This window comes from Diabrotica undecimpunctata, chromosome 6 (assembly GCF_040954645.1).
Source record: "Diabrotica undecimpunctata isolate CICGRU chromosome 6, icDiaUnde3, whole genome shotgun sequence".
In the NCBI taxonomy this organism is placed as follows: Eukaryota; Metazoa; Arthropoda; class Insecta; order Coleoptera; family Chrysomelidae; genus Diabrotica; species Diabrotica undecimpunctata.
The window spans coordinates 4,229,875-4,256,559 of NC_092808.1; the positions used below are offsets into that span (position 1 = coordinate 4,229,875).

Here is a 26,685-nt window from a genome sequence, read left to right on the forward strand (position 1 = left end):
GATATGCAAGAAAATGTAATTTTAAAATGTTTGTAGGTATTAAAAATTATGTCCAGGTTTAGATTCATGTCCTTCTAATAATTAAATAATACATTTAAAGTAAAAAGTAAATAAAAAAATACTTTTGCATTTGTTGATTTTGTATATTGAATAAGGTAAATTAAAAATTAATGCACCTACTGATACATCATTAAAAGGCCATGAATCTAAATTTAAAAATAATTTTTAAATCCTACAACCAAATTAAAATAACATTTTATGCTGCACCTAAATTTAAAAGCACTTCACTTTTAAGCATAAATCAATATTTTTGATTTTCGGTGTATACCACTTAAACTTTTATAAATTTGATTATTGATTTCTATGAAATGCAGAAATGTTTATGAAGAATAGTTTTTTTCATGAAATTAATAATAAAGAAATTTCCCATTTGTTGCCAACTTTTTCAGACATACTTTATACCTTACTAACAATTAAAACACTTCTTTCCTTACATGAAGTATAAAATATATTCATATTTAGCTATATGTATATATCTACATTAATTCATTTTAATTTTCACTTCACCATTTTATTATTTCACTTGCAATTTTTTTAACAAAACAAAAATTGTTTATGACTTTCAAAATTTGGATATATTTAATAAAGAATCGAGACAGAAAATATAATAATTAATTAATTCTAATACTCCATCAGTTTATGTATTTTTCCCTTAATTATCTAGATATTTATTTAAATTAAATATGTAATGTAAATGACAAATAAAATATAAAATTCGTTAAGCCGGCCCTTTTTACTATTTACCTGAAGAGGCAAATCCCTTTATAGCTTCGACTTTATCAGCGGGATACTTTTAAATTCTGCATAAGTCAGTTCTTATAATTGTGAATGAAGTATCCAGGTATACCAGGATTATACCAGGATTACTCGAAAAAAAATTTCGATTTTTTCCATTTATGCATTGTTTGTAGTGATGGGTCGGATTTTTATACAAATCTGAGAGAATCTTATTTCGAAATTATAACAACACGGCTATTCAATACCCAAATTGAACGTGATCCGAGGACTGCATCTTTCACATTGCTCGAAAGTTTAATTTTATTAAAATATGCATTGTTTTTATGTCAACAATTGGTATATCTAAAAATTTAGTTTTTATGAGTTTTTTGCTTTTGTTATTTTATTTCTCTAAATATCTCTTCGAGACATTAAGGTTCTTTTCATGGCACCTCAATATTGATTAAACTTTGGCAGACATTTAAAGAACCTCCTCATTGCGTACACGATCCGTCCAGGGTATTTTCAAAAGTCGAAATCCACATTTCAAAGGCTGATTTATTTGTTATTTTATTTATAGCTATGGTGATAATATAAAGTTGATTTATTATGTTTTGGTAGAATATTTTCATAATCTGTGGTTCTATGTTGACCTACTACACTAGACAAGGCGAAAAGATCGGGTTCGTTCTGAAAAATATTCCCATGAGATTTTTTCATTGTCAGTTCATCACAACACATCTTTCATGAAATACCCCAAAATAAGGTTCAAGAAGTCGCCTAGGCAAAGTTGCTCAAATTATTTTTTCGCCTTGTCTACACATGCTTGGATTGGTCGTATAGGAAATCGGGAAAAAAGATAATTTTCTTTTTAATTTTAAAACGGATTATAATGCGTTTCGAATTCACGTTTATGGTAGTGGAAAACCAATACCATGGTTTTTTTACCCATTACTCACAAATGTTCTACCTTTATACAGTACGATCGCGTTAATCCGAACGCAAGATCGTCCGAACGACGCGGTAGTCCGAACGGGCTCGCGCGACTCCCCCCTGTCTCCCCCACATATATGATATTTGTATAATATAATATTTTATTAATATACATAAAGCATTTTCAGTCATTTTCATTGTGATTTTGCAATTTTTCTTCTCCCGATAAAAAAGTCATAGGTAATCCGAATGATGCGATCATCCGAACAATCCGTTTCCCTGATTCCGTTCGGATTAACGCGACCGTACCGTATATCTTTGGCATACATGAATGGTACCTGGTAACGATGAAAGTGGCATCTTCTCTCCCACGTACTCTATGGCTGCAAATTGAGGTGATCCAAAAACACCTATTGGTAAATTAAAACCACCTACCATATGGTTGCCAATTTGGGAGGGGTCCAAAAACAGCGATTTGTACATAAAATCCACATACCGTATAGCTGCAAATTTGGTGCTACAGACTGAGTAATTCAGGTGAGAATCCAGGTTTTGTCTGGACAAAACCTGGATGCGTGATTTATTTGAAAATTTTGTTATTAGAATTTGACTTAGAATGATCTAATTTTACTGAATTTTAACCGAGTTCCGACAAAAAAGCAGTGAATCCACCGAACCTACTGATTTTTGTTTAGACAACATCTATTTAAAATTATTTACAGACACATGGATTTAAATTAACAATAAGGCATTAAATAAACAATAGTAGGGCGGAAGCCGTAACACTGTATGTCCCATGTCCTCGGCTAATGCGTCACAAACATATACTTTTTTAATAGAAAATGATTTTAACACTTCTAACAGTTAATTTTTTTAATAACTTTCTTCAAAATATATATCGTTTTCTAACAGGTAGTTTTGAATTTCAATTTTCGTGTTATTTGCACTTGGAGACTTATGTAATTGACGATTGAGGTAACTTGCATTGTCCATTACTATCACAATATTTTGAGGAAGGTTAGGTATAAGACAATTCTTAAACCATTGCTCAAAAAGCTCTGCCGTTGTATCCTCATGGTAGTCCACGCAGGAGTCTTTAATATTCTTTGCAGAAAGCCATAAGGCATTTGGGACCCAACCATTTTCTGAGCCTGCATGTAAAATTGTTATTCTTTTCCCTTTGTTTGATGGAGCTTTTGTTTGACACCTGTTGAAAGAATCGGACCATCCTTTGGATGGTGTTTCATGAGTGTCAAACCATGTCTCGTCCAGATAAATTATTGGTCGATCTTCTGTACGGTACTTTCTTATGGAAGTTATATATTCAGTACGCCACTTTTGTAAACGATGGGACTCCATAAGCACTTGCCTTTTGTCAATTGTACGATATCTGAAGCCCATTTTAGACAAAATCCTCCAAAGACTAATGCGGCTACAGTTTATTTGTGTATCATCATTAGTAAGCCGTTGTTTTAAATCATCTAATGTAGGTATCCGTTGCTCTTCGTACATTGTGTAAATTTTTCGTCTTATTAAGTCCTTATCACTTTCGTCAATACATTTGGTAGAACCGGCATCCTTACGCTTCCCTCTTGACTTAATGGGATTTGATGTAATTCTTTTCACTGTGGTTAGAGGTATTTTCGTTAAATCAGATATTTCACTGGCAGCAGTATTAGCAGTAAGTCCTCTTGTAAGTAAAGAACTATATATTGTTTTTACGATTTCTCTAGCGTCAGCAGATAAATGCTTTTTCTTTGCTGGAACACTGGAAGAAGCACCATCAACGTTTTTCCACGGACGCCACATAATGCTGTTTTATAGGTATAAATAGGTATAACACTGGTAATACTTGTAACACTCTCAACTGAATGAAACAAAATGTATATTTAAAAATTTCTCATCGGTTTTATATACTTTTACAAATTATACAGAATAGAGGGAACCTGTATAATTATTCCAGGAAATACTTAACGATCAATAAATTTATTGTGGTCATTAAAAGATCAACCATTGATAGTGAAACTCACTGTTAAAATGTTTACAACTTTATGAAATAAAATGTATTCTAATCGTTTTTATAATTTTATACAATTTTTTAATCGTTTTTATATTACCAGGAATTTATTATACAAACAAGATAACGACACTTCACAGTAGCTTCAATTTTACCTGAATACTTACCTGCTCAACTAATGTTGATTAAGCTGGGGTACTTGCGGTCGGGTTTTATTGCAATCATTAAGCGCTCAACCATTTTTCGTGAAATAAACTTTACCGGTATACAATGACAATTTACCTGTCTAGCAACAATATTATTACAGCGATATTGTTAAAGAATAAGGCTATAAAATATTAAAAAAAAATCACTTAAATCGGACAACAGGTTTAGGAAATTCGAGACATCAAAAATGTCCCATTTTAAGGTGCGTTAATTTTGCTGCTTAGTGTATTTTTTGACATATGAAATATGAAAAAACCTGTTAAAGAAATTTAAAACCCGTTCTATACTGTTTACTTTGTCTTTAACTTAAAGAAGATTTATTAGATAAAGCGTTCTATTGCGTTGAACAATATTTATAGTTGGCAGCTGGGTAGTTGCAGATATGAAGATGTGTTTGTCCTGTGTTCTATACTCCAATTTTTATAAGTTACCTTCATATATGTCTGGCTGAAAAGGTTAAACCCGCAATGAACAAGTAGTTGCAAAATCAAAATCTCTTCTCTTATTGAAAAACTGAATATTATATCTTGTTCCAGGAACAACATACTGTAAGTTTGGTTTTGTATCTGTCATCATCAACTTTAGCACGAAAACCCTTTGTAGCTCTTGGTTTCAATTTTTTTTTTTTTAAGAATTGTGTTCATTTTTTCAATATTTCACTTTGTTGTGTTCCTATGTTTCCTCATTTTTCTCTACACATTGTTATCTTGGTTTAAACACTTTTCTACTTTTATTACGTTGTGATAGAAATTTTCTGGTTTCTCTTTCTATATTCTTTATTTTATCCTTCAATGTGGTCTCTGTTCTTGCCTCCTTGCAACCTATATTTATATGCATTAATAATTATTCCGAATTTTATACATATAATAGTTATTCTTTCTGTTATGTATCGACATTCTTCATTAAACCATTGTTCTTCATTTCTTTTTACCTTCTTCTGTATGCCCAAAATTTCTTTTGCAGTTTCTTGTACAATGACTATTGTATCTTTACTGCATTATAATAAAACATCAATATCTTAAAAACTATATTACAGACTAAACAAATACAAACATTAGATTATTAATCATCTTAACTAAAATTTTGTAAAAAAAAACAACATAAATCTATTCAATAAGTGATCATAACGAAATCCGTCCTGAATCCTCTCGAATCTATGGAATACTTGTTGTTCGCTTGGCACTCGTAATATCCTGCATCCTTCTGTGTTGTGGGATCAATCTCCATCTTACTTTTTACCGTATCATTGCCTATTGACCATTCGTGTACCTAAAATAAAGTTACATATAATTAAAGTTATTTATAATGGGTTTCCCGAAATTCACGCAAGATTTGGATTTGCCGCCATTTGTGCAGTAAGGTGTTGGCAATAGAAAAACAGTTTGACAGCTGACAGTTTCTAATTAATAAAAATGGAGCATTACACGAGAGAACAACGCGTTTTCATTGTTGAGCCATATTTTGTCGGAATATTGATTCAACTTCGTCAACTGTGAAGTTGACGTTGAGTAACTGAAAAATTCAGGAAAATTGAATCAATTGGTGATGCTAAACACACTCATCATCATCATCATCATTTAACCCGGATTTATCCACTGCTGGATATAGGTCTCCCTCAGTCTTTTCCATGTATTTCTGTTTTGTTCTGTTTGCATCCAATTTTTGTCGATCCGTTTTATGTCATCAGACCATCTTGTTGGTGGACGACCTCTACTTCGATGTGCTTCTTGTCTCAGTCTCCACTGTATTATTCGCTGTGTCCATCTGTTATCCGACATTCTAGCTATGTGCCCCGCCCAGTTCCACTTAAGGGTCATCATTCTTTCTATGGCATCTGTCACTCCTATTCTCCGTCTTATTTCCTTGTTCGTGATCCGATCCCTACGAGAAATGCCTAACATCGATCGTTCCATGGCTCTTTGGGTAACACAAATTTTATTTCTTACTTTCTTGGTTAGTGTTAATGTCTCTGCACCATATGTAAGTACTGGCAACACGCACTGATTAAAGACTTTTCTTTTAAGACACATAGGCAGTTCTGATTTAAGAACATAGCTTAGCTTGCCGAATGCCACCCAAGTGAGTCCTATGCGGCGGCTTAGTTCGCATGTTTGATTATCTCTTCCTATGCGTATCTCATGTCCTAAGTACTTATATCAGGTGGTTTCTTCAATATGCATGCCATTTACTAAAATCTTTTCGCTTAACACAAGATTTGTCATGATTTGTGTTTTTGTGTGGTTGATTTTTAATCCTACTTGTAGGGAGGCTAGGTATAGTTTCTCCAGTTGCGATACTGCATCATCGATTCTGTCAGCAAAGAGGACAATATCGTCAGCAAACCTCAAATGACTGACTGGCTAAACACACTGGTCATCCAAAAATAATCCGTTCAAATGTAACAGGTAATATCGAGGCAGTGTGTGAGATGTTGGTGCATCCCTTCAATTGAAACAAAAGTGAAGCCTAATGACGATGGACAGCGAAGAAAATTTGTAGAATGGATTATTTAACGTCAACACTTCGAAACGTCAACACACGAAAATCTTCCTAAGCAATGAATTACCTTGATGGCTTTGTTAATCGTCAAAATTGCCTCATTTGAAGTTCTGAGAACATTAACCTGATGTGCTATTCCATACATAACCCTATCTCTATCTATACAGCCCTTGCTATCCAATTTTGGACATAGGCCTCCTCTTCCTTCTTCCACGTCTCTCTATTGTAGGCAGTTTGTCTCCACTTCAGGCCTGCGTGTTTCTTCAAGTCATCTGACCATCGCATTTGTGGCCTTCCTCTTTTTCGTTTATAACTATATGGTCTCCAGTGTATAATCATCTTATTCCATCTGTCGTCTTTCTGTCTTATGGTATGTCCAGTGAAACCGTAATATAACCATATAAACCATAACCCTATACCATGTACTTTATGATTTAATAAAAAAATTACAGTGTTTTCTATTCAATTCAAATCTTGCGTCAATTTAGGAAAGAGATTAGGACAGAGAAATAAATAAAGCCCAGAAGATGGGGTTGAATCGTCCACTCACATCGGATCAGTAAAAATAACATATGTATTGTAAAGACTGTCCTAGAGTAGAATCCTCATGTGTACTCTTTTATCAAAAGTCGAGCTTTCGAAACTGTTTAGTTTCTGTATCAAGACAATGAATGTTGAGGTTAATGACAATGGCAATGTTGAGACAATGAATTGTAAAAAATTTGGCTAGCCAAGCAAAAACGAAATAGGTATATCGATGGAGGGCAACCGTAAATACGTATTTCTGACAATTTGGTCGTGCAGTCAAGCTAGAAAAAGAGCATGTTAACTTGGAAAAGGGTCGCTACAGAAGCAATGTGATCAATTTATAGCAATAGAGAAGACCCAGGGTTTCCAGGGCAAAAAACAATAACTACCGAGGAAGCTACAGCTACCTGCGGCAACGAATGCCAAACGTAAAAACTTTATACATATATGTTGTACTCAATAACCGAATTGACATCATTGACCGAAATTTATACCCACAACACGTGAATTTCGTTTATTTCTCATATCGCGTTTCGGGTTTTAATGTCATGAAAGTCAGTCTTATCTAAAAGAAACTTATCAATACATATTCTTGAGGAGGTCAATGCTGAACAAATCGAATTGTGGTGCTCTCACGGGATCCTAAATATCGTGGGTCTCGAACATCTAGAAATAAAATAATGAATAAAGACTGACTGTTCTTTAATATTATTAAGAGAAGGGAAACAATACTTCAGTCACATAGCTAGAGCACCTAAATACTATCTACTTCGCCTTATAATAGAAGGAAAAGTAGAAGGAAAAAGACGGATAGGCTCTCATCTTCTTCTTCTTTTGGCATCATAACCCTGGATGAGTCTTTGCCTGTCTGGCTATGTCCTTCCATTCAGATCTCTCTTGTGCCCTTCTTCTCCATTGTCTTATGTTCATTGTTTTCAGGTCGTCTTCCACGTCATCCAACCATCTCGTTCTGGGCCTTCCTTTTTTTCGCCTTCCTATGGGCTTCCATTGTAACATTTTCTTTGTTGTTTTTGCATCGTTTTGTCTCTGCACATGTCCCAGCCATGACAGTCTTTGACTTTTCACAAATCTTACAATGTCATAACCTTCATTTAACTCATTAACCTCGTCGTTTCTCCTGATTCTCCATGTGCCATCTTCCTCTTGTACCGGGCCATATACTTTCCTCAGTATTTTTCTCTCGAATGTCCTGAGTTGGGCTTCATCTTTTTTCGTCATTACCCAAGTTTCACATCCATAGGTTACTACGGGTCTAATCAGTGTTCTGTAGATAGTCATTTTGGTTCTTTTGTCTAATAATTTCGAGGTCATCAATCTTTTATTAGCATAGTATGTACGATTCCCGCTGGAAATACGTGCATTAATTTTGCTACTTACGGAGTTATTCTGATTGATTTCTGTGCCGAGATATGTAAAGGCATCCACTCGTTCGATAGTATAGTTGTCTATTGTGATATTATTTTCATTGTCAGTTATTCTTTTGACTGTTATATACTTCGTTTTTGCTTCGTTTATTTTGAGACCTCGTTTTCTTGCTTCAGGACCAATTTGTTTGAACACTTCCATTAGTCGTGGCTTATTCCTACTAATGATGGCTACATCGTCTGCATATGCAGTAATTTGTACTGATTTGGTGTTTATATGGCCGGTTATATTGGTTTTTCTGATGACTGCCTCAAGAACTAGGTTGAATAGCATGGTTGATAGGGCATCTCCCTGTCTTACTCCCATGTTGATGTTAAACAAGGGAGTCAGTTCTCCATCTACTCTGACTGCGGCTTTTGAACCCTGCAATGTCATTTTTATGAGGCTGATGTATTTCTTAGGTATACCTAGATTACAAAGGTCTTCCAGCATTTTGTCTCTTTTCACACTATCAAAAGCTTGTTTAAAGTCTATATACATATTATATAGGTCTATGTCGTATTCATAAGCTTTTTCTTGTATCGTTCTTAGTATGAATATGTTATCTGTAGTGGCTCTATTTGGTCTGAATCCATTTTGATAATCACCAATTATATTTTCGGAGTATTCTAATAATCTATTGTAGATTATACCAGAAAGAATTTTGTATATTACATTTAGCAATGTAATTGGCCTATAATTCTGGCATTCCCTCTTATCTCCTTTTTTATATATTGGCTGTATGAGGCCAACTGTCCATTCCTCTGGCATTTGCTCCTTCGTCCATATTAATGTTATTAGGTAATGGATTCTTTCCCAGAGTTCGGATCCTCCATGCTTTAATAATTCTGCCGAAATTCCGTCCGTTCCTGGTGCTTTATTATTTTTTAGTTTATTTATTATCTGAACTACTTCTTCATAACTTGGATTTTCGATGTGCAGCTCCGCCGTATAATATATTGTCTCGTTTTGATCATTTTCGTTGTCTGCATTTAGATTTTCTTCGAAATATTGTTTCCATCTCATTATAATTTTTTGCTTCTCTGTTAGTAGTTCTCCGTCCTTGTCTTTGCATATCGTTAGTTTTGGTCTAAATGACTGTGTGCTTTCTTTTATGCATTTATAGAATTTTCTGCTTTCGCGTCTGTTGTTATGCTTTACGATTTCTTGTACTTGTTTTTTCATAGCCTCTCTTTTCTTTCTTCTGCATATTCTAGTCGCTTGTATTCTTTTTTCGTTATAAATCTCACTGCTATTTCTTGTATTTCTTTGAAGTTGGTTAAGCCTAGCTTGCCTTTTTTCCTCTACTGCAGTTCTGCATTCATCATCATACCAATCCGCATTTCTTTGCCTTTTGGCTTTTCCGACAGTTTCCTCTGCTGACTCCGTTATAATTGTTTTTAATTGTCTCCATTCCTCCTCTGCAGTATCTTCCTCTCTAGTTCAGTTGAGTTTTATTTGGAGAGCATTTCTGTAATCTTGTCTTTTTGTTTCGCTTTTGAATCCTTCGACATTCCATTTTTTGATTTGAATATTTTTCCCTTTTGCTACTTTCGCTATTTTCTGCCGTAATTTTGCCCCTACAAGATAGTGATCTGAGTCAGAGTTCGCCCCGCGATACGTTCTGACATTAGTTATGTCTGTTGCCCATCTTTTTGAGATGAGTATATGGTCAATTTGATTGGCTTCGTTAGTTCCTGGTATTTTCCATGTTCCTTTATGGATATCTTTTCTCTGAAAGTTAGTACTGACAACTACGTAATTATTTGCTGCTGCGAACTGTGCCACCCTGAGTCCATTTTGACTGGTTTTAGTGTGCAAACTGTGTTTCCCAAATATATTTGCAAACGTTTCTTCTTTCCCCAGTTTAGGATACTCATACTTAGGATAGGCTCTCATGGTTGCGTAAAATCTGATAGTAATCTTATGGTGGAAGAATTATTTCGCGCAGCAGCGCATAAGGATTTCGGGATATTTTAACAACATATCTTATGATGACGGCCAACGTCATAATACGGATATGGCATCTAAAGAAGAAGTGTCGTCTGCATTGAGAACTGTTAATCCTTCCGTTATATTTAAGAATATCTAAAAAACAAATTTAATGTTGTTTACTTTATCGCAACTAGCAATACATACAATAATTTCTATATTGATACCGTCTTTGGGCTGCATCAACAATTTTTAACTATTCTCACATATTTAAGATCATTTAAAAACATATATACCCTCGACACCTGACGGTAGAAGAGGAACGATTATGTATGTATGTAAAAACATATTGAAACATTTTTGGCGGATAAATTGGTTGCCTTATCACAACTCGTAATACCTACTTGAAAAAATTTGTGATACAAAAGTTCTATGCCATCCTTAAACCACGTTATCTCTGGTCGTGGATATCCTACAAAAACAATTTCGTATTAAAGCATTCCAATGAATATTTTATCAAATAAATATAAGGTTGAATGCTCGGATAAATGAACTTTGATCAAATAAAAGGCATATATCGAGCACAGTTTAATTTAATCTTGCCCAAGTACTTTCGATCCCTAGATCATCTTCAGGGGCATTTCGTCAATTGCGGCCTATCCGACAAGAATAAAATGTCATAAACATATAATTGTACAACACACTACACTACACAAGGACAAACAAACACTTTAAAATGATTGAAGAATAGCTACATTGCGTACAGAAGCCGGAGACAGAACATTATGACTAGACTTCGGCAAATATGCAAATAAAAATGTAGAAAATATGCGCATAAATATGCACGTGTTTACCCGAAAATATGCAAATATTTTACAAAATATGCATACAAATAAATAAAAAAATCGTAAAATAGTAACAATTTTATTTAAAAAAAAAGTGTACATAACTAAATATTTCTTACTATTCATTAAGATTTACATTTATTTTAAGTAACTACATCATTTTTAAGTATGAATAAACTTATTTAGAATTATGGTAACAATAAATGACCAAGTGGTGTTCAAAATTTTCTAACAAAAACTTGTGGCTTCTGTCTGAGTACATATATTTATATATGGAAAAACTTCGTTCAACATCAACTGATGTAACGGGAGCATTTTTCAAACTAACCAAAACATTTGGTTCTAAATTAATTGTTTCCGAAATATTTCCAGCTAGAACACTGACTACTTCAGAAAGAATATGGTAACCTTTATTTTTTTCCATAGTAGCTTCAAATTTTTTTAAAATATCTTTTCCAATATTACCTCTAACGTTCCGACAACATGACGCAAATTCTTTTATTAATGCTGTACTTTCGAACAATGACAGTTTTGGTGATTCTAACTGAGTACATAATTGTTTTTTGAACAAAACTAAAATTTGATTTTATAAATGAAAGTTCTTGTTGAAGCAAGTTACTCTGAAAAGTTTGTTTAGAATCCAAAAGAGATTGGGAACTTTCATCTGTTAACGTATCAATTATGTTCTTTATTTTAACAAAATGATCTGCATAAAAATTAGCTGCTTCTAACCATGTTCCCCATCGCGTTAAAATAGGTTGTGGTGGAAGAGGAATGTTAGGTAGCATTTCTTTATAAAGTTGAATTCTTATAGGAGATTTAAGAAATACTTTTTTGACACTGGATATCATGGTATTTACAAGAAGAAACTTTTTTCGTATTTCCTCTGCAACTCTGTTTAATCCATGCGCTACACAAGTAACATGTATTAAATCTGGGAAAAATATTTTTAAATTTTGTCCTGCTTTCACCATATAAGGAGCAGCATCCGATAAAATAAGCAGTAATTTATTAGAAGGAATAGTTGTCGGAAGAAAAAAAGTTGCTAATGTTTCTTGTATAAAACGCGAAATTGTTAAAGCATTTGTTTTCTCAAGTTGCTGGCATGAAATAAGATGAGATTTTGGTAAGGTATCTTCTTTAAGAACACCAATCAATAAATGAGCAATATACTTTCCTGAGGAATCAGTGGTTTCGTCTACAGATATGTAAAAATAATTATCTGCAATTTCTTCCTTAATATTAATTAACACCGACGAGTATAGCCCGTTCACATTATTTCTTCTTAGAGACCGATCACTTGGAACATTAAGTTTGCAATATTTTTTTAGAAACGAACTAAAATTTACATTTGCTAATTTTGAAAGCGGTATGTTTGCAGACACTAATGCGCGACACAAGTCTTCATTAAAAGTTTCTTGCTCATCTAATTTTTTTGAAGTAGATTGGAAACATTTAGCCATTGAAGTTTGATGTTTTCCTCCTATTTTTCCTTTTTTTGCAATGTGTGAAGCAGTTCTCACATGTTGGTCTATCTGAAATTTCTTCTCACATGCTATCTATAAATAAAAATAAAAACCTTTATTTTAACCCAACCTTTAAAATATAAAAATATACAAGGTGTTTTTGGTTAATCAAATAACTGGTTTGGAAAAAAAACACTCGCTAAGTGTTTTAAATGCAGTATTAATCCACAAATTAGTTTTTGTTACTAACCATTAATACATCATATAACTTATTTTAAAATTCAACAAAAGTTTTTTTTTTTGTTGATTCAATTACAATAAAAATAATTGTGTTTTAGAATAGATGACTTCATAAAAAAAGTAAAGGTGAAAAATTTTTCTAAATACACACCATTGTATTGTACCGTGGACAATTTTTTCTCACTAAAGGAAGCTATTTTTCATTTAAAAACAACCTACGAGTACTAAATTTCAAGTAAATACGTTTATTGGTTTTAAAGTTATTGTTGTTATTAACTAAAAGAATTTAATTTTTTTTAATTTTAACACCCTGTATCTCGAAAAGTAAATAAGTTTGACCCCTCATTAACTATATCGTTTTGTTCAATTTTTCGAGAAGTATCTACAGTCAAACGTTGTAAGTGTCATTTGGAAACACCCTGTATGTATGAAATATTAGATATTTAATAGAAAATATTAGATACTTACAATTTTGCCACAGACTGAACAGTAGATTTTTCCCATATCCATAGACAGCTCTTTATAAGGTTTAATCCAAGTTGAAGCACTGGTTGTTTTAGGCATTATAAAATCACAATCTTCCTTTTTGTTACGCACAACGAGTGTTTACGCTTTGAATATCAAAACAAAAATGATTTACAAATCTGAGCATCAAATTAGAAATGTTTAGGTACCTAATTCAATAAACTGGGAGATTTTGGAAAATCCCTAAATTAGGAACAAAACTATTAGCCGTTTACCTGCTGTTAAGATACAATAAATTGTAGATAGATTTGGGGATTAGATCATAAAATGCAAATGAGCGAACCCTTAGCGATTATCCAATAACTGAATGCCTCAGTGACCGAGACTTTCTAAGAATGTTGAGGGCTACTTAAATTGATCTTCTTTGAAATTGTAAATGTTTTGTACCTGTAGAGATTACGTACTTAGATCATTTCTTGATTAAAATGACTACAAAATTTTATACAAGATTTGAAATAAATTGGTATGTTTAAAAATTTTCAAATACAGTATAAAAATCTGAACTTTTATGCACTTTATGCAAACTTTTATACAAATATGCCAAAATATGAAATATTTGCATAAAATATGCACAATATGCAAAATATGCAATATGCATATTTGCCGAAGTCTAATTATGACATTTTATTCTTGTCGGATAGGCCGCAATTGACGAAATGCCCCTGAAGATGATCTAGGGATCGAAAGTACTTGGACAAGATTAAATTAAACTGTGCTCGATATATGCCTTTTATTTGATCAAAGAATATTTTATTGTCTAAAATTCTTTTAACGATCATATAATATTGTATACGTAAAGTATTTTCTATAATATTGATAAGGTACCTGTAGCCATACAGAAGAACGTAATCTTCCGTCCCAGCATATAATCCAACTCAAAATGACTGGCTTTGACAATTTTTGCACCCTGCAACAAAAATGTGAGTTCTTATAATGCTGTTCTATTACCGTTTTTTACAACATACATCTTTATTTTCGTAGTAGTTTTTGGCAGCAGGGTTTCTATGCTGTATGATGACTGGAACGCTAGAACTGTATATGCGTCCTCTTCCTCTGGTTAATTTTCCTGAGAAAAGAATGTTATAACTATAAAATTGTAAAGAAACAGATTGCTTTGATTGTGACCTTAAAGAGTTTGTTTTTATAGGAAGCCATAAATTAGAATATTTGGTAGTTATTTGTTCTTTAGATGATAATCTTTTAGTACTATAAAAAAAATAAATGATCTGGAAAGTATTTTTTCGATATATGCTCAGGCTTTTAAAGAAGAAGCAGTCATGAAAGCTCTTAGAAGTCCAAGTTAGTGTGGGAATGCCAAGAAGTCGACAAACTGGCGGAAAGTATGGGATTCAGGTGACCGGGAAATACACGCCAATGAAAGAGCTGATGAATTTTTCAAATGGGGCTCAGTTAAAATATACTTGCTAAAAAGTACGGAAAAAGCCATTCGGAATATTTTTGTATCGACATCATCTTAATTGTTTTTTCTGTGTTTTACATTTCCATGCCCACGATAGGAAAGCATAGCCTACATATCAGTAGCGATGATGGATTACGACTAATAAACTTAGCAGCAGCACTAAATATGACAGTCGCTAACACCTATTTTGAACACAAGAACATGCACAAGGTAACCTCTCCTGATGGAAGAGTAACTAGTCAGATTGATCACATCTTAATAGATTTAAGACATGGAACAGATGTAATAAACTGCAGAAGTTATAGAAGCGCAATCATAGACTCAGATCATTGCCTAGTTCTCTCAACATTAAGGACTAGAATTTCAAACACCAGCAAAGAAGATAAAATGGATAGAAAAAAGTCGAATGTGCAAAAGCTAAGAGATGTGTCAATTGCAGAACGGTACTCGGAAAACATCACCAGCAGGTTAAGGAATTAAAATGTAAATGAAGAATGCCAGACAGATATAGACTTCTATTGGACCAGAATAAAGGAAGACATTGAAGCAGCAGCGAAAGATGAAATAGGAACAGAAATTTGTAAAAATCATTGGTTTGATGATTACAGAAAGATGCTTTCCCGACGAACTAGAACAACTGTAAAGAATTACCAGATAAACAGAAGAGAAGAAAAGAGCATACACAAAAGAAAAAAAAACGAAACCACTTAAATAAGGAACTTAAATATATAGAAAACCTCAACAGAGAGAAAGTATTCAGAGCATTATATAAAAAAGTTAACATCAACAGAAAAGAATTCAAAGCAACCATAACACAATGCAGAAGTCAGAACGGCAGTTAGTCATGGACTCTCAACCAGCGGGAAATCAATAAGCTTCTAGTATTTAAAAGAAAGGTGCTCAGAATAATATTTGGCCCTCAAAGAGATGAATTCACAGGGGATTGGAGAAAACACCGCAATGCTGAATTGGTGACTCTGTATGGAAGTGAAAACATAGTTAGACATATCAAGGCAAACCGAATAAGATGGGCAGGTCACGTGGTACGATCAGAGGATGACAGAGTGTTAAAGACAGTGTTGTTTGAAAGACCAGATGGTAGAAGATCAGTAGGCCGACCGAGAAAAAGATGGAAGGATGATGTTGAAGCCGATTTATCTAGAATTGGGGTACAACAATGGGAAATAGAAGCGCAAGATCGTAGAGGATGGGGGGCGATAGTGGATGCGGCGAAGATTCACCTTGAGTTGTAAATCTAGTGAAGAAGAAGAAGAAGTCAGAATGGTGACCTATTAACAACAAGGCAAGATGTATTGAATAGATAGGTGGAATACGTTAACCAGGCACTTAATATAGAGAAAGAAGAAGAAAACCTGGAAGACGAAAGAGATGAGGTAAGGGTAACAGACGAGAGGGAATAGGAACCACCAACTATTCTTGAAGTTAAAGATGCAATTAAAAAACTAGCCAGAAACAAATCACCTGGAATAGATAATCTCCCAGCTGAACTATATAAAGAAGGTGACCACGATATCATAATGGCATTACAACAGCTTATAAGAGAAATGTGGACACGGAAATTTCTCCCTAATGATTGGAATATTGGAATATTTTGCACCATACACAAAAAAGGAGATGTCTTTGAATGCTCTAGGAAAATACCAGGCTGGTTTCAGAGGTGGTAAATCGACAATTCATCAGATTACAACCCTGAAACAAATTTTAGAAAAAACATTGAAATATGGCATAAATACTCATCACATATTTATAAACTACAAAGCAACCTACGACTCTGTGCATAGAAGCGAAATGTAAGTTGAATGTCGAGTACGAATTCAGGGGGAACTATCTGAACCTTTTAAAACAAATAACTGGCTGCGCCAGGGAGACCCTCTTTCCTGTATACTGTTCAATCTGGCTCTGGAAAAAGTAATATGTATGTTACACATCAAAACCATTGGTCCAATATATAATAAATCAGTGCAAATCCTTGCCTATGCTGCTGATGTCAACATTATTGGGAGAATGGAAAACGTTGTACGAGAGGCGTATGTAGCATTAAAAGAATCAACTACAAAAATGGGTTTAATAATAAACACCAACAAAACGAAGTATATGAAAATAAGCACGCAACCACAAATCCTACGACCACTAGTTATAGAAAACGACGCCATCGAAGCAGTGAACGAATTTATATACCTGCAATACTACCGCAGAGATAAACTGCAGAATTTGCACGGTCAAGAGATGCTATTTTGGGCTCAATTTCCTCCTTAAATCCACAATTATATCGAGAAATACAAAAATAAAACTCTACACAATAATAATACGCCCAGTCCTAACATATGGTTCAGAGACCTGGACTCTAACAACAAGTGATGAAAACATGTTAGGGAGTTTCGAAACAAAAGTACTAAGGCGAATCAGGGAAGAAGAGGAAGACCCAGAACAAGGTTCCTTGATAACATCGATGAAGACATGAGAAATATGGGACGTGATTGGCGGAGAAAAGCGATGGATAGGGACGACTGGAGAGAAATTCTTGAGGAGGCTAGGACCTACAGGATTGTAAAGCCAGAATGATGATGAATATTTAGGTATTTTGGATTCCAAAGTGTAGTAAGAGAATGTGAGAGTATAGTAACAGCATTCACGAAGTTTGTATTTAGATATCAATATCAATTCAATTTGTCACAGTAAATTCTCTTATCTTAAAATACATAGTTTTTTGTTTTTGCTATGGTTTATTATTCCAGTGTATCATCTATTTCCCCATTTTTGTAAATCATTTTCAATTTAACTAATAAACTTTTTCCATGATTACTAATGTATTTGCCTTGAAGTTCCTTTTATAAGTGCTCGTGATCTGCACTTTTTTTTCAATTACCGCATTTTTCACCTGCTCATTCCATTATCATAATCCTTTCTTACTGCTTGTTTTCTTTTTCTTGTCTAGAGTCTCATAAGCTTCTTTTTCAATCATTTTTTTTTTCAAAATCACTCATTGATATCTGGTTTCTTACATTATGGTTCCAAATATTGATTTAAGCGTCTTCGTTCATCGTCTCAGTATTCGAGTCATTCCACCTACTAGATAATGTTGGGAATAAGTGTCATTTCCGCAGTATACTAGTGTTTCTTTACTCGACCACAAAAGAATTTTGATAATAATTAAAGCTAAATAAGCAAACAATGCAAAGAAGTGGTAATATATAATGTAGAACCACATACATGTCAGAAAAGTCAAGAGGAAATGAAGATATTAGAATCTAGAATTTACGAATGCACATTTCGTCATTTTTAATAAAGACTCGTTATATTGTCAATGCATAAATGGCCTTACCTCGTCCTCCACCTCTGGCACTTTCACATAAATGTGCACAAATGCAAACGCATACAAACACCACAAACTTCCTGCCTCTCATTGGTGCCAATTAAATGATAAAACAACGCGAGGAGACGGACCCTAAGACAACGCAAAAAATCCGATGATACTACGCTATGGTAGAGCAGTTGATTCGAACGATTTTAGTGTAGTCTTACAACCGAAAGGGGTCAACAATTGGTACTTTTGTTTTCTCTCCCATTAAATAATTAGGTGACCTCTTAAAAGGGGACAAGGATGATACGAGTTAAATTGTTGTTTATCACGATATTTGCTTAGCAAATTGAAAAATTCGCTTATGGTTTTAATATGTTTGTTATCTACACTACCAATATAGGAAAGGGGGTAAAGGAGGGGAAAATGAGACATTTTGGGCTTTAATTTTTACTTAAGTTGATTGTTCTGTACAATTCGCAATTTACAATTCATGCATAAATTTTTACACCTACCAAATAATGAAATAACATAATCTAAGGCGAAGGGGCCAGATCAACTGCCTATTGATATCCTTAAAATAATAGAAAATGAGTACATTGATGTCCTCTTAAAGCTTTTTAATAAAATTTATCAATCGGGTGACATACCCAACGAATGGTTGACCTCAACATTCATTTGTCTCCCAAAAAAGAAAAATGCTAGAGAATGCACCGACCACCGTACCATAAGCTTGATGTCTCACACACTTAAATTATTTTTAAAGATCATTCATAAACGCATTTATAAAACACTTGATATGGATATTGAAGAAACTCAATTTGGATTCCGTAATGGCGTAGGTACCCGTGAAGCTCTATTTGCATTCAACGTACTAATCCAGAGATGCTTGGATGTGAACCAAGATATGTACGTCTGTTTCATAGACTACAACAAAGCTTTCGACAAAGTCCGCCACAAAGAGCTAATGGACATCCTCAAAGCAAAACAAATACAACACAATGACCTTCGAATTATAACAAATCTATATTATAAACAGCAGGCACACATACGCATTAATGAATACACATCAGAAGAGTTCGAAGTTAAAAGAGGAGTGCGACAGGGGTGTGTATTGTCACCACTACTATTCAATGCATACTCTGAAGAAATTATGAAAAGAGCTCTTGAGGGAGAAACAGCAGGAATCAAGGTCAACGGAACACCAATTAACAACATTAGATATGCGGACGATACTATCATAATAACAGACAACCTCCTACACCTCCAAAAGATAATGAACAAGATAGTTGAGTATGGAGAGGAATATGGATTATCAATAAACACCAAGAAAACCAAATTTATGAGGATATCAAAAACCCAAAATAATGGTGAAAGCCTGACAATTAACGGTAGTGCTTTAGAACAAGTTGAAAACTACCACTATCTTGGCACAATAATTAATCACACAAACGATTACTCCAAAGAAATCAAAGTTCGAATAGAGAAAGCACGTACAAACTTCAATAAAATGAGAAAGGTACTTTGTGCAAGAGAACTAAAATTGGACTTGAGAGTTAGGCTGGCAAGGTGCTATATTTTCTCGACTCTGCTTTATGGGATAGAAGCATGGACACTTAACGCGTCGACTGCTAAAAAGTTGGAAGCATTTGAAATGTGGGTGTATAGAAGAATCCTGAAGATATCATGGACCGAGCATGTAACAAACAACGAAGTCATGAGAAGAATCAACAAAAGAATGGAAGTATTGGAAACCATCAAGACACGAAAGCTGCAATACCTGGGGCATGTTATGCGTAATGAGAGATACAACCTACTTCAATTGATATTACAAGGGAAAATCCAGGGCAAGAGAAGTGTAGGAAGAAGAAGAATCTCATGGTTGCGTAACTTGAGGGAATGGTACGGATGCACATCAATTGAACTATTCAGAGCAGCAGCATCTAAGATCAGAATAGCCATGATGATTACCAACCTCCGTCGCGGAGATGGCACGTGAAGAAGAGAAGGCGAAGGGCGTCAAAAGAGGCACAATTCATCAAGCACGTTGAACACAAGCTATGAATATCTTATATAGAACCATCTAAAAAAACGGAGAAACGCCAATACAAAAAATAGAAAAAAAATTGGAGCAACAGCCACCTCTAAAAAAAAGTTATGCGCTTTTTTCGAAAAAAAAAAAATGCATTTTTAGGTTATGTATACTCAATCTACGGGTTTTTTAAAAGTCTTAACTAGGCGTGTGAATTTTTTGAAATTTTTAAATTCATTGCACCTCCCAAAAAAAAATACAAACGAAAAATTTACGTTTTTGGTGGAAAGGGGGAGAAGGTGGCTTTTTTCACACAGAACGTAAAAAAATTTAAATTCTAGAAATGACGGCATTTTGATATCCTTTACGGTTCGGTAGTAGCCTAGTCTTCTTCCTTCTTGTATGTAGGCTATAAAGCTTGTTTTTTCTTCAATATTAGCCTCCTAAATTGTTTAAATTAGTACCAAATTTTTTTTTGGTCTGCCAATACTTCTTCGTCCATTTCGTGACTTATCTCGTGCTATTCGTACTATCCTATCCTCTTTCATTCTACTAATGTCTTCGTTCCACTCCTGTTTCCGTGTATGATCTTCTTATGTTTGCATGCTCTTTTTATATTGAAATGATATTTATTTAACTGCTGTCTTTTGTCTTTATTCAATTTATAATGTCTTTATTAAAAGGTTCTTATTTTAATTTATTAAAAAGCACAATAACTTATATTAATTTATTTAACTACTCAATAATACATAATTTATTTAAAGGCGAACGTGACAATTAAATCGCGGGCGCGAGTCTTCAGATTTAACTGACCCTCCATATAAAATTTCTCTTTTATATAAACCCCCATTAGTTCCGGAATTCCTTATAGCAGACTCGAATTTACTCGAACACTGTTGGTGGTGGTGACAAGAATAACGGGAATGCCATCGAGTAAACTAGAAGGCGGTCAACGGCTAAAACTAGTTTTTCAACTGCTTGAAACCCTCGAGATGGATGACTCATCATAATTCGGGTCTAGAGGCTTCTGGTAAACAAACGCCGAAATTTCTACAAGAAAACAGAATTAGTCATATTCAATATTTACAGTTTAGGGTCAGAATTTATCGTAACAATATTTTCGCTTCTCTTCCTATCCAACACACTTTTCCCTGATATTCGTCGAAGTATTTCCATCTCTGTTGTTTCTAGTAGTCGTCTCGTTTTAGATGTGTCAGGTCTTGTCTAAGCCGCGCTGTGTATGTTAATATAGGTCTAATTGCTGCTTTATAGATTCTTGTTTTTGTGTCTTGTCTTAGGTGTTTGTTCTTCCATTTGTGTCATTAAGAGATCTCGATACTTTACTTGCTTTTAAGCTTTGTTGTCGTACTTCTTCTTCAACATTTCCGTAACTAGTTATATCTATTCCCAGATTACTTGCTTCCTGCTTTATTATTTTCCCATCAATTTCGATTTTACGTCGTATTGGGTATTTAGATGTTGTCATGCATGGAGCTTGTCTTCTGTCTCGGCGATTAATGCGGCGTCGTCTGCATAACATAATATTTGGATTTCTTTATTCCCCATTCTGTAACCATGACCTTTACGTACTGCTTATATTATTTCGTTCATTATTATATTAAAGAGAAGTGGGCTTAACGAGTCACCCTGTCTGACTCCGCTGTGTACTGGTATACACTGTGTTAGGTTTCCATTTATCTTTGTCCGTATCCGATTATGGAAGTAGATGTAGTATGTTTCTTTTATACATTAGGTGTAAGACGTCTTCGACTTGGATGTGATTGAAAGCCTTTGTCGCAAAACACTGTGAATTAATTATTTTAAACTAAAAGACACACCTCTACTGATGTGCAACATCACAATGAAATTAATTCCTTTATAAATCAACTTGATGAGAAATTGTAAAATATGTATTACTAATTATGATTTAACACTTAGAGCTTTTAATCTTAGAGCTTTTGAACACTATAAAAAACAGGAACACTTAAGTCCCATCTCCCAATTAGATATTTAAGCAGATGTAATGTTTTTGAATGACCATCCAACTGGGAAAATATTTCAAATGTGTTGTTTTGTTTATTGCAGAGAATAGATAGTGTATGTTTAGACACTAATAGACAAAATTGTCAACATTTTTATAGTATTATGTTTGGTGTGAATAAAATGTTGTTAAAAGAATTTTTTGTTTCTTTTTTTTTTAATATCATCTTTGGATTATAATAGTTGTAATAAATAAAATCATTTTAATTGTGTTTATTTAAAATATATTTCCTACAGCTAGAACATTTTGATATCCAATAAAATGAGATATTGCATCAAACTTATTCTAATTTTTTACCACTTTTTAAACAATTCGTCATATAATGTTTGCACATATAACATGCAATAATTCTAAGATATAAAAGAGCTCGTCGAGTTGCTGTTAAGGTAATATTTGTATGTTTTTGAAACAAATAGTTAAGTGTATTGTAAATAATTATTTGTATTTTTGCATACAGAGTTCGAAAAAATGAGATATATCATAAAAAATTACCAATTTATGTACTTTCTAAATTCTGCCCATACATTTTTAAGATTTAAGCAACTTGCTTTAGACTTGATTAATATATGGCAAAATTTTGATAAAATCTTATCATATATAAAATACTTACAGTTAAACTTATCAAAATATAGGTCTTGCAGGCTCCTAGCTTCTAAGAACTTGATTAGTTCCCTCCATTTTTTCCAGTCCCTTGCTTTCTCTCTCCGATCTCCCACGCCTATTTCTGACAAGTCTTGCTTTACTGCTTCCAACCATTTCTTCTTTGGGCGTCCTTTTCTTGTTTCCCCATTTCTCCCTCCTTCAGTATTGTTTTAAGTCATCTAGCTCTTTGAGCTCGTATTTTTGACTTGAAATTTCCGCGAGAGCTATATGTGCTTTCTGTGGTTTTCCCGGTTTTATTCCGCGTTGAATAATTTTGGTTTTGGGGAAAACCATTATTTCGACGACGTTTCGGCAAAGTTGCCATTGCGAAGTCAGGTAGTGACGCTTCTTGCTGATGCTTGAAATAGAAACGTCGTCAAAATAAAAATTATTCAATTATTCGTTTAATAGCGATATCCTCTTCCTTTGATCCTAATCCTCTAAAATTACAAGTTTTTTAATATATTCGTTACTTCATGTCTTGCACTGAAAAATTAATGAAAAAATATAATACGTAGAAACACAATATTTTAATAATCTTCGTGTTGTTTCAGAGGTCTCTGGAACGTTCCCTTCATCTCCAACGCCTACATCATCAACGCCACTCTCCTGAGAAAACACGATCGCACCGTTCTAAACTATACAAAACCCGACTTGGATGCCGATATGGCTTTCTGCAGCATCTTGCGAGATTTAGACGTTTTTATGTACGTATCGAACAGACTCGAATTCGGGCATTTGATCAACGCGGACACTTTCGATATTACGAGGACTGAACCTGACATGTACCAGATTTTCGAGAATGAGAGGGATTGGGAGGATAGGTATATCAATGAAGAGTACCCTGAGAATTTCAATCCGGAGAAGAAAGATGCCCAGGTAAGAGAATTGTGTACTTTATATGTGATACTTCTGGACCAAACACTGCTCTTTCATTCAACTTCGCCAAGAACTCTTGAAGAAATTCAGGATTTCAACGTTTGGGTCTGGTATACTCATAATTTGAAAACTCTGTAACGTTTTTTTTCCACATGCATGGATTCCTCTTAGGTCTTTTGCGTGGAATCGTGATGGATTTCCTTCTTGGAGTATTTCCTTCCATATAACTGCACAAACTAATTAGCAAGATGGAACTGGTAATAAGACTTTCAGTGCAGCGTGTTGAATCCTTCCTCAGACTTCATGTCGAACGGAAGATCCCCATTTACTCTTCCATCAGTATGTGCTTTGATATGTTTATAATACTATAATCTCATACTTGTGTATATACACTACTCAACAATTGAAGTGGATCATTTTAAAATTCCTAAAATTAACATATAAAACTATTTTTAAAATAATTGCCTGTACTATACTCTATATGCTACCTTTATTGCAAATATTTTTTGCATGTGGTTTTTTTCTCCCTATTCTTATCGGCCCTTATCTCGTACAAAGAGAGACATGTAGTTCCAAACATGAATATATCATTCGTATAAAAGTGCTTGTATTGGCTTTACCAGTTGTCAATAAGTCAAGGAATCTATTTATCACAAAAACATTATGCCGCAAAGACGTTTAGAACTAGTGCAGCTTGAGCAGTTAGTTCGTTGGATCCAACAAGGCATAACTCAACAAGAGGTTGCTATGAGGCTAAATGTGTCGCAAAGTGTGATAAGTCGTGCATGGAATCGGTATGTAGCAACTGGATCTGCAACATACAGGCATCGAGGAGGAAGAGAACGATCTACAACTCGTCGGCAAGACCGTTTTGTAGTTCTGACGGCTAGAAGAAATCCAACATTCACGACTTCCAGAATTAACAGTATCTTCAGGCATACTACTGAACGAGCGATTTCCAGTCAAACTGTCAGAATACGGTTACATGCATCCAATTTATGGGCTAGACGGCGCGCTACCCATCCACGACTAACTAGGGAGCAGCGTGCATGCAGATATAGCTGGGCGATGGAACACTATCAGCGGAATTTCGAAAATTGGAGGAATTGTCTCTTTGCTCTGACGAGTCCAGATTTCGTTTGTATACGAATGATGGCCGAATATTGGTGTGAAGGGAAAGAGGACAGCGTTACAATAAAAATCTGAGAGTCCCAACCACTCTTTTTGGAGGTGGATCCGTTTGCGTGTGGGGAGGCATATGTTTTGACGGTCGCACGGACTTAGTCGTCTTAACTAATGAGACAATGACTGCTACACGATATCGAGACAGAGTCATAGTATCAATAGTTGTTCCATTTTTTGGTGAAATAGGTGAATAATTTGTTCTGATTGATGATAATGCTCGCCCTCACCGTGCGAGAATTGTCAACGAGTGTATAGAAGCTCATGGCATTACAAGAATGAAGTGGCCACCGTGTTCACCTGATATGAATTGCATTGAACATGTTTAGGCCGAAATGTCTAGGCAACAAAACAGGCTCCTTAAACCGCCCCAAACCTTAGATCAGTTGGCCAATACATTACGCGCGATTTGGGAACGTATACCGCAGCAGTTCATCAATAATTTAATAAGAGGTCTTCTAAATAGAGTTAGAGTACTAAGGCGACACAGAGGTGGACCCACACACTATTAATTTTTCTTTTCGGGATATTAGAAATTGAGCAGGAATATAAATTGTAGGTTGTTACTTTTACAATTTTTGTTTATTTTCTATTTTTTTTTTTAAGAATTTATTTCTTTCGGTTCATCTATATGAGAATACGAAGTAAAAATAAATCTTTATTTATATCACTCCATTTTTCTATTTAACCTTGAACTGAAACCTGAACAAAAAATAAAATACACATTTTCATAATATCTACTTCAAGAGTTGAGAAGTGTATTTAGAGCAAGCTTTTAAAAGGGTAAGATATGCATAGACTGACAAAAACCCTTTGAAGTAACCACAAGAATTGTTCTGAAATGGAAATCAAAAAGAGTTTTCGATTCTAAACAATCCACGTCTGTTTCTTATATCTATATATTTCTAACATTTTTATCTTTGATTTATGTCTGTCGATATCTGAATTATAAGTTATTTTTTCTTCTGTACCCATTATTTTTTTTTCTTCTTATTTTACCCTTTCTAGTAGATGTCCCGCACTTCCATTTTCTGCTATTTCGCTGTCAACACTCGTTTTTTTTTTATTTATTTACAAATTCGCATCAACCCGAAGGTTATTAGCGAGAATCAGATTTACAATATTAAATATATTATATATTAACAAAATTAATAGCTTTTAAGTAGTTTAACATATTTGTGAATGAACAATTTGCACCAAGTGCTTTCTCTAAGTTTATTCTTCTTCTTCAAGTGCCATCTCCGCGGTGGAGGTCGGCAATCATCATAGCTATTCGGACTTTTGAGACGGCTGCTCTAAGTTTATTGAGATACCATAATTGATTCTTGCTGTGGAGAAAACTGGACAGTCTACAACAACATGTTTCACCGAGAGTTTAACGTTACACTGCTCACATTTTGGTTCGGATTCTTTAGTAATTAAGAACTTGTGCGTGGCACTGGTATGACCTAATCTAAGACGAGTTATTGTCACTTGATCCCTTCTTTTAGTGGGGAAACATCTCCATGGTTTAATGTCCGGTTTAATATTCCGAAGATTGGACACTGAAGATTCCCACCGGTTTTGCCACTTACTTAGGATCCTCGATTTGATAACACTTGAAACATCACTAGCTATCACGTATTTGACAATAATAGAGTCAGCTGAATTGACGGCTTCACGCGCACACTTATCTGCTTCTTCATTACCTCTAATACCATTATGTGATGGGATCCAAATAAAGATTACCTCCTTATTACAATTTTCTATCTCTATCAGATTTTGTTTTATTTTTTC

The 26,685-nt window shown here is 34.3% G+C and overlaps 2 protein-coding genes across 3 annotated transcripts in view; one reads left to right on the forward strand and one right to left on the reverse strand.

Moving 5' to 3' along the window:
* Positions 1-26,685, forward strand: part of Plod (procollagen lysyl hydroxylase) — a 96,290-nt gene that overhangs the window by 66,781 nt on the left and 2,824 nt on the right. For both annotated transcript variants that reach the window (XM_072534022.1, XM_072534023.1), the window contains one exon: positions 23,403-23,727. In XM_072534022.1, the coding sequence (XP_072390123.1) occupies positions 23,403-23,727 (325 nt within the window). The remainder of the gene's footprint in view (positions 1-23,402; positions 23,728-26,685) is intronic.
* LOC140443003 (immunoglobulin domain-containing protein oig-4-like) lies at positions 4,947-18,372 on the reverse strand. Its single transcript, XM_072534025.1, has 5 exons — positions 18,158-18,372; positions 14,360-14,460; positions 14,220-14,301; positions 10,723-10,790; positions 4,947-5,203 (listed from the first exon to the last, which is right to left on the reverse strand). Exons 1-5 carry the CDS (start codon positions 18,237-18,239, stop codon positions 5,045-5,047), a joined length of 492 nt encoding a protein of 163 aa, XP_072390126.1. The 5' UTR covers positions 18,240-18,372; the 3' UTR covers positions 4,947-5,044.

Coding starts and splice junctions, on each gene's coding strand:
- LOC140443003 (XM_072534025.1), bottom strand. CDS start 18,239: ATGAGAGGCAGGAAGTTTGTGGTGTTTGTATGCGTTTGCATTTGTGCA. Junction 14,461..18,157: donor TGCCAGAGGTGGAGGACGAG/GTAAGGCCATTT, acceptor TTCTTTTCTCAG/GAAAATTAACCAGAGGAAGA. Junction 14,302..14,359: donor ACTACTACGAAAATAAAGAT/GTATGTTGTAAA, acceptor TTTTTGTTGCAG/GGTGCAAAAATTGTCAAAGC.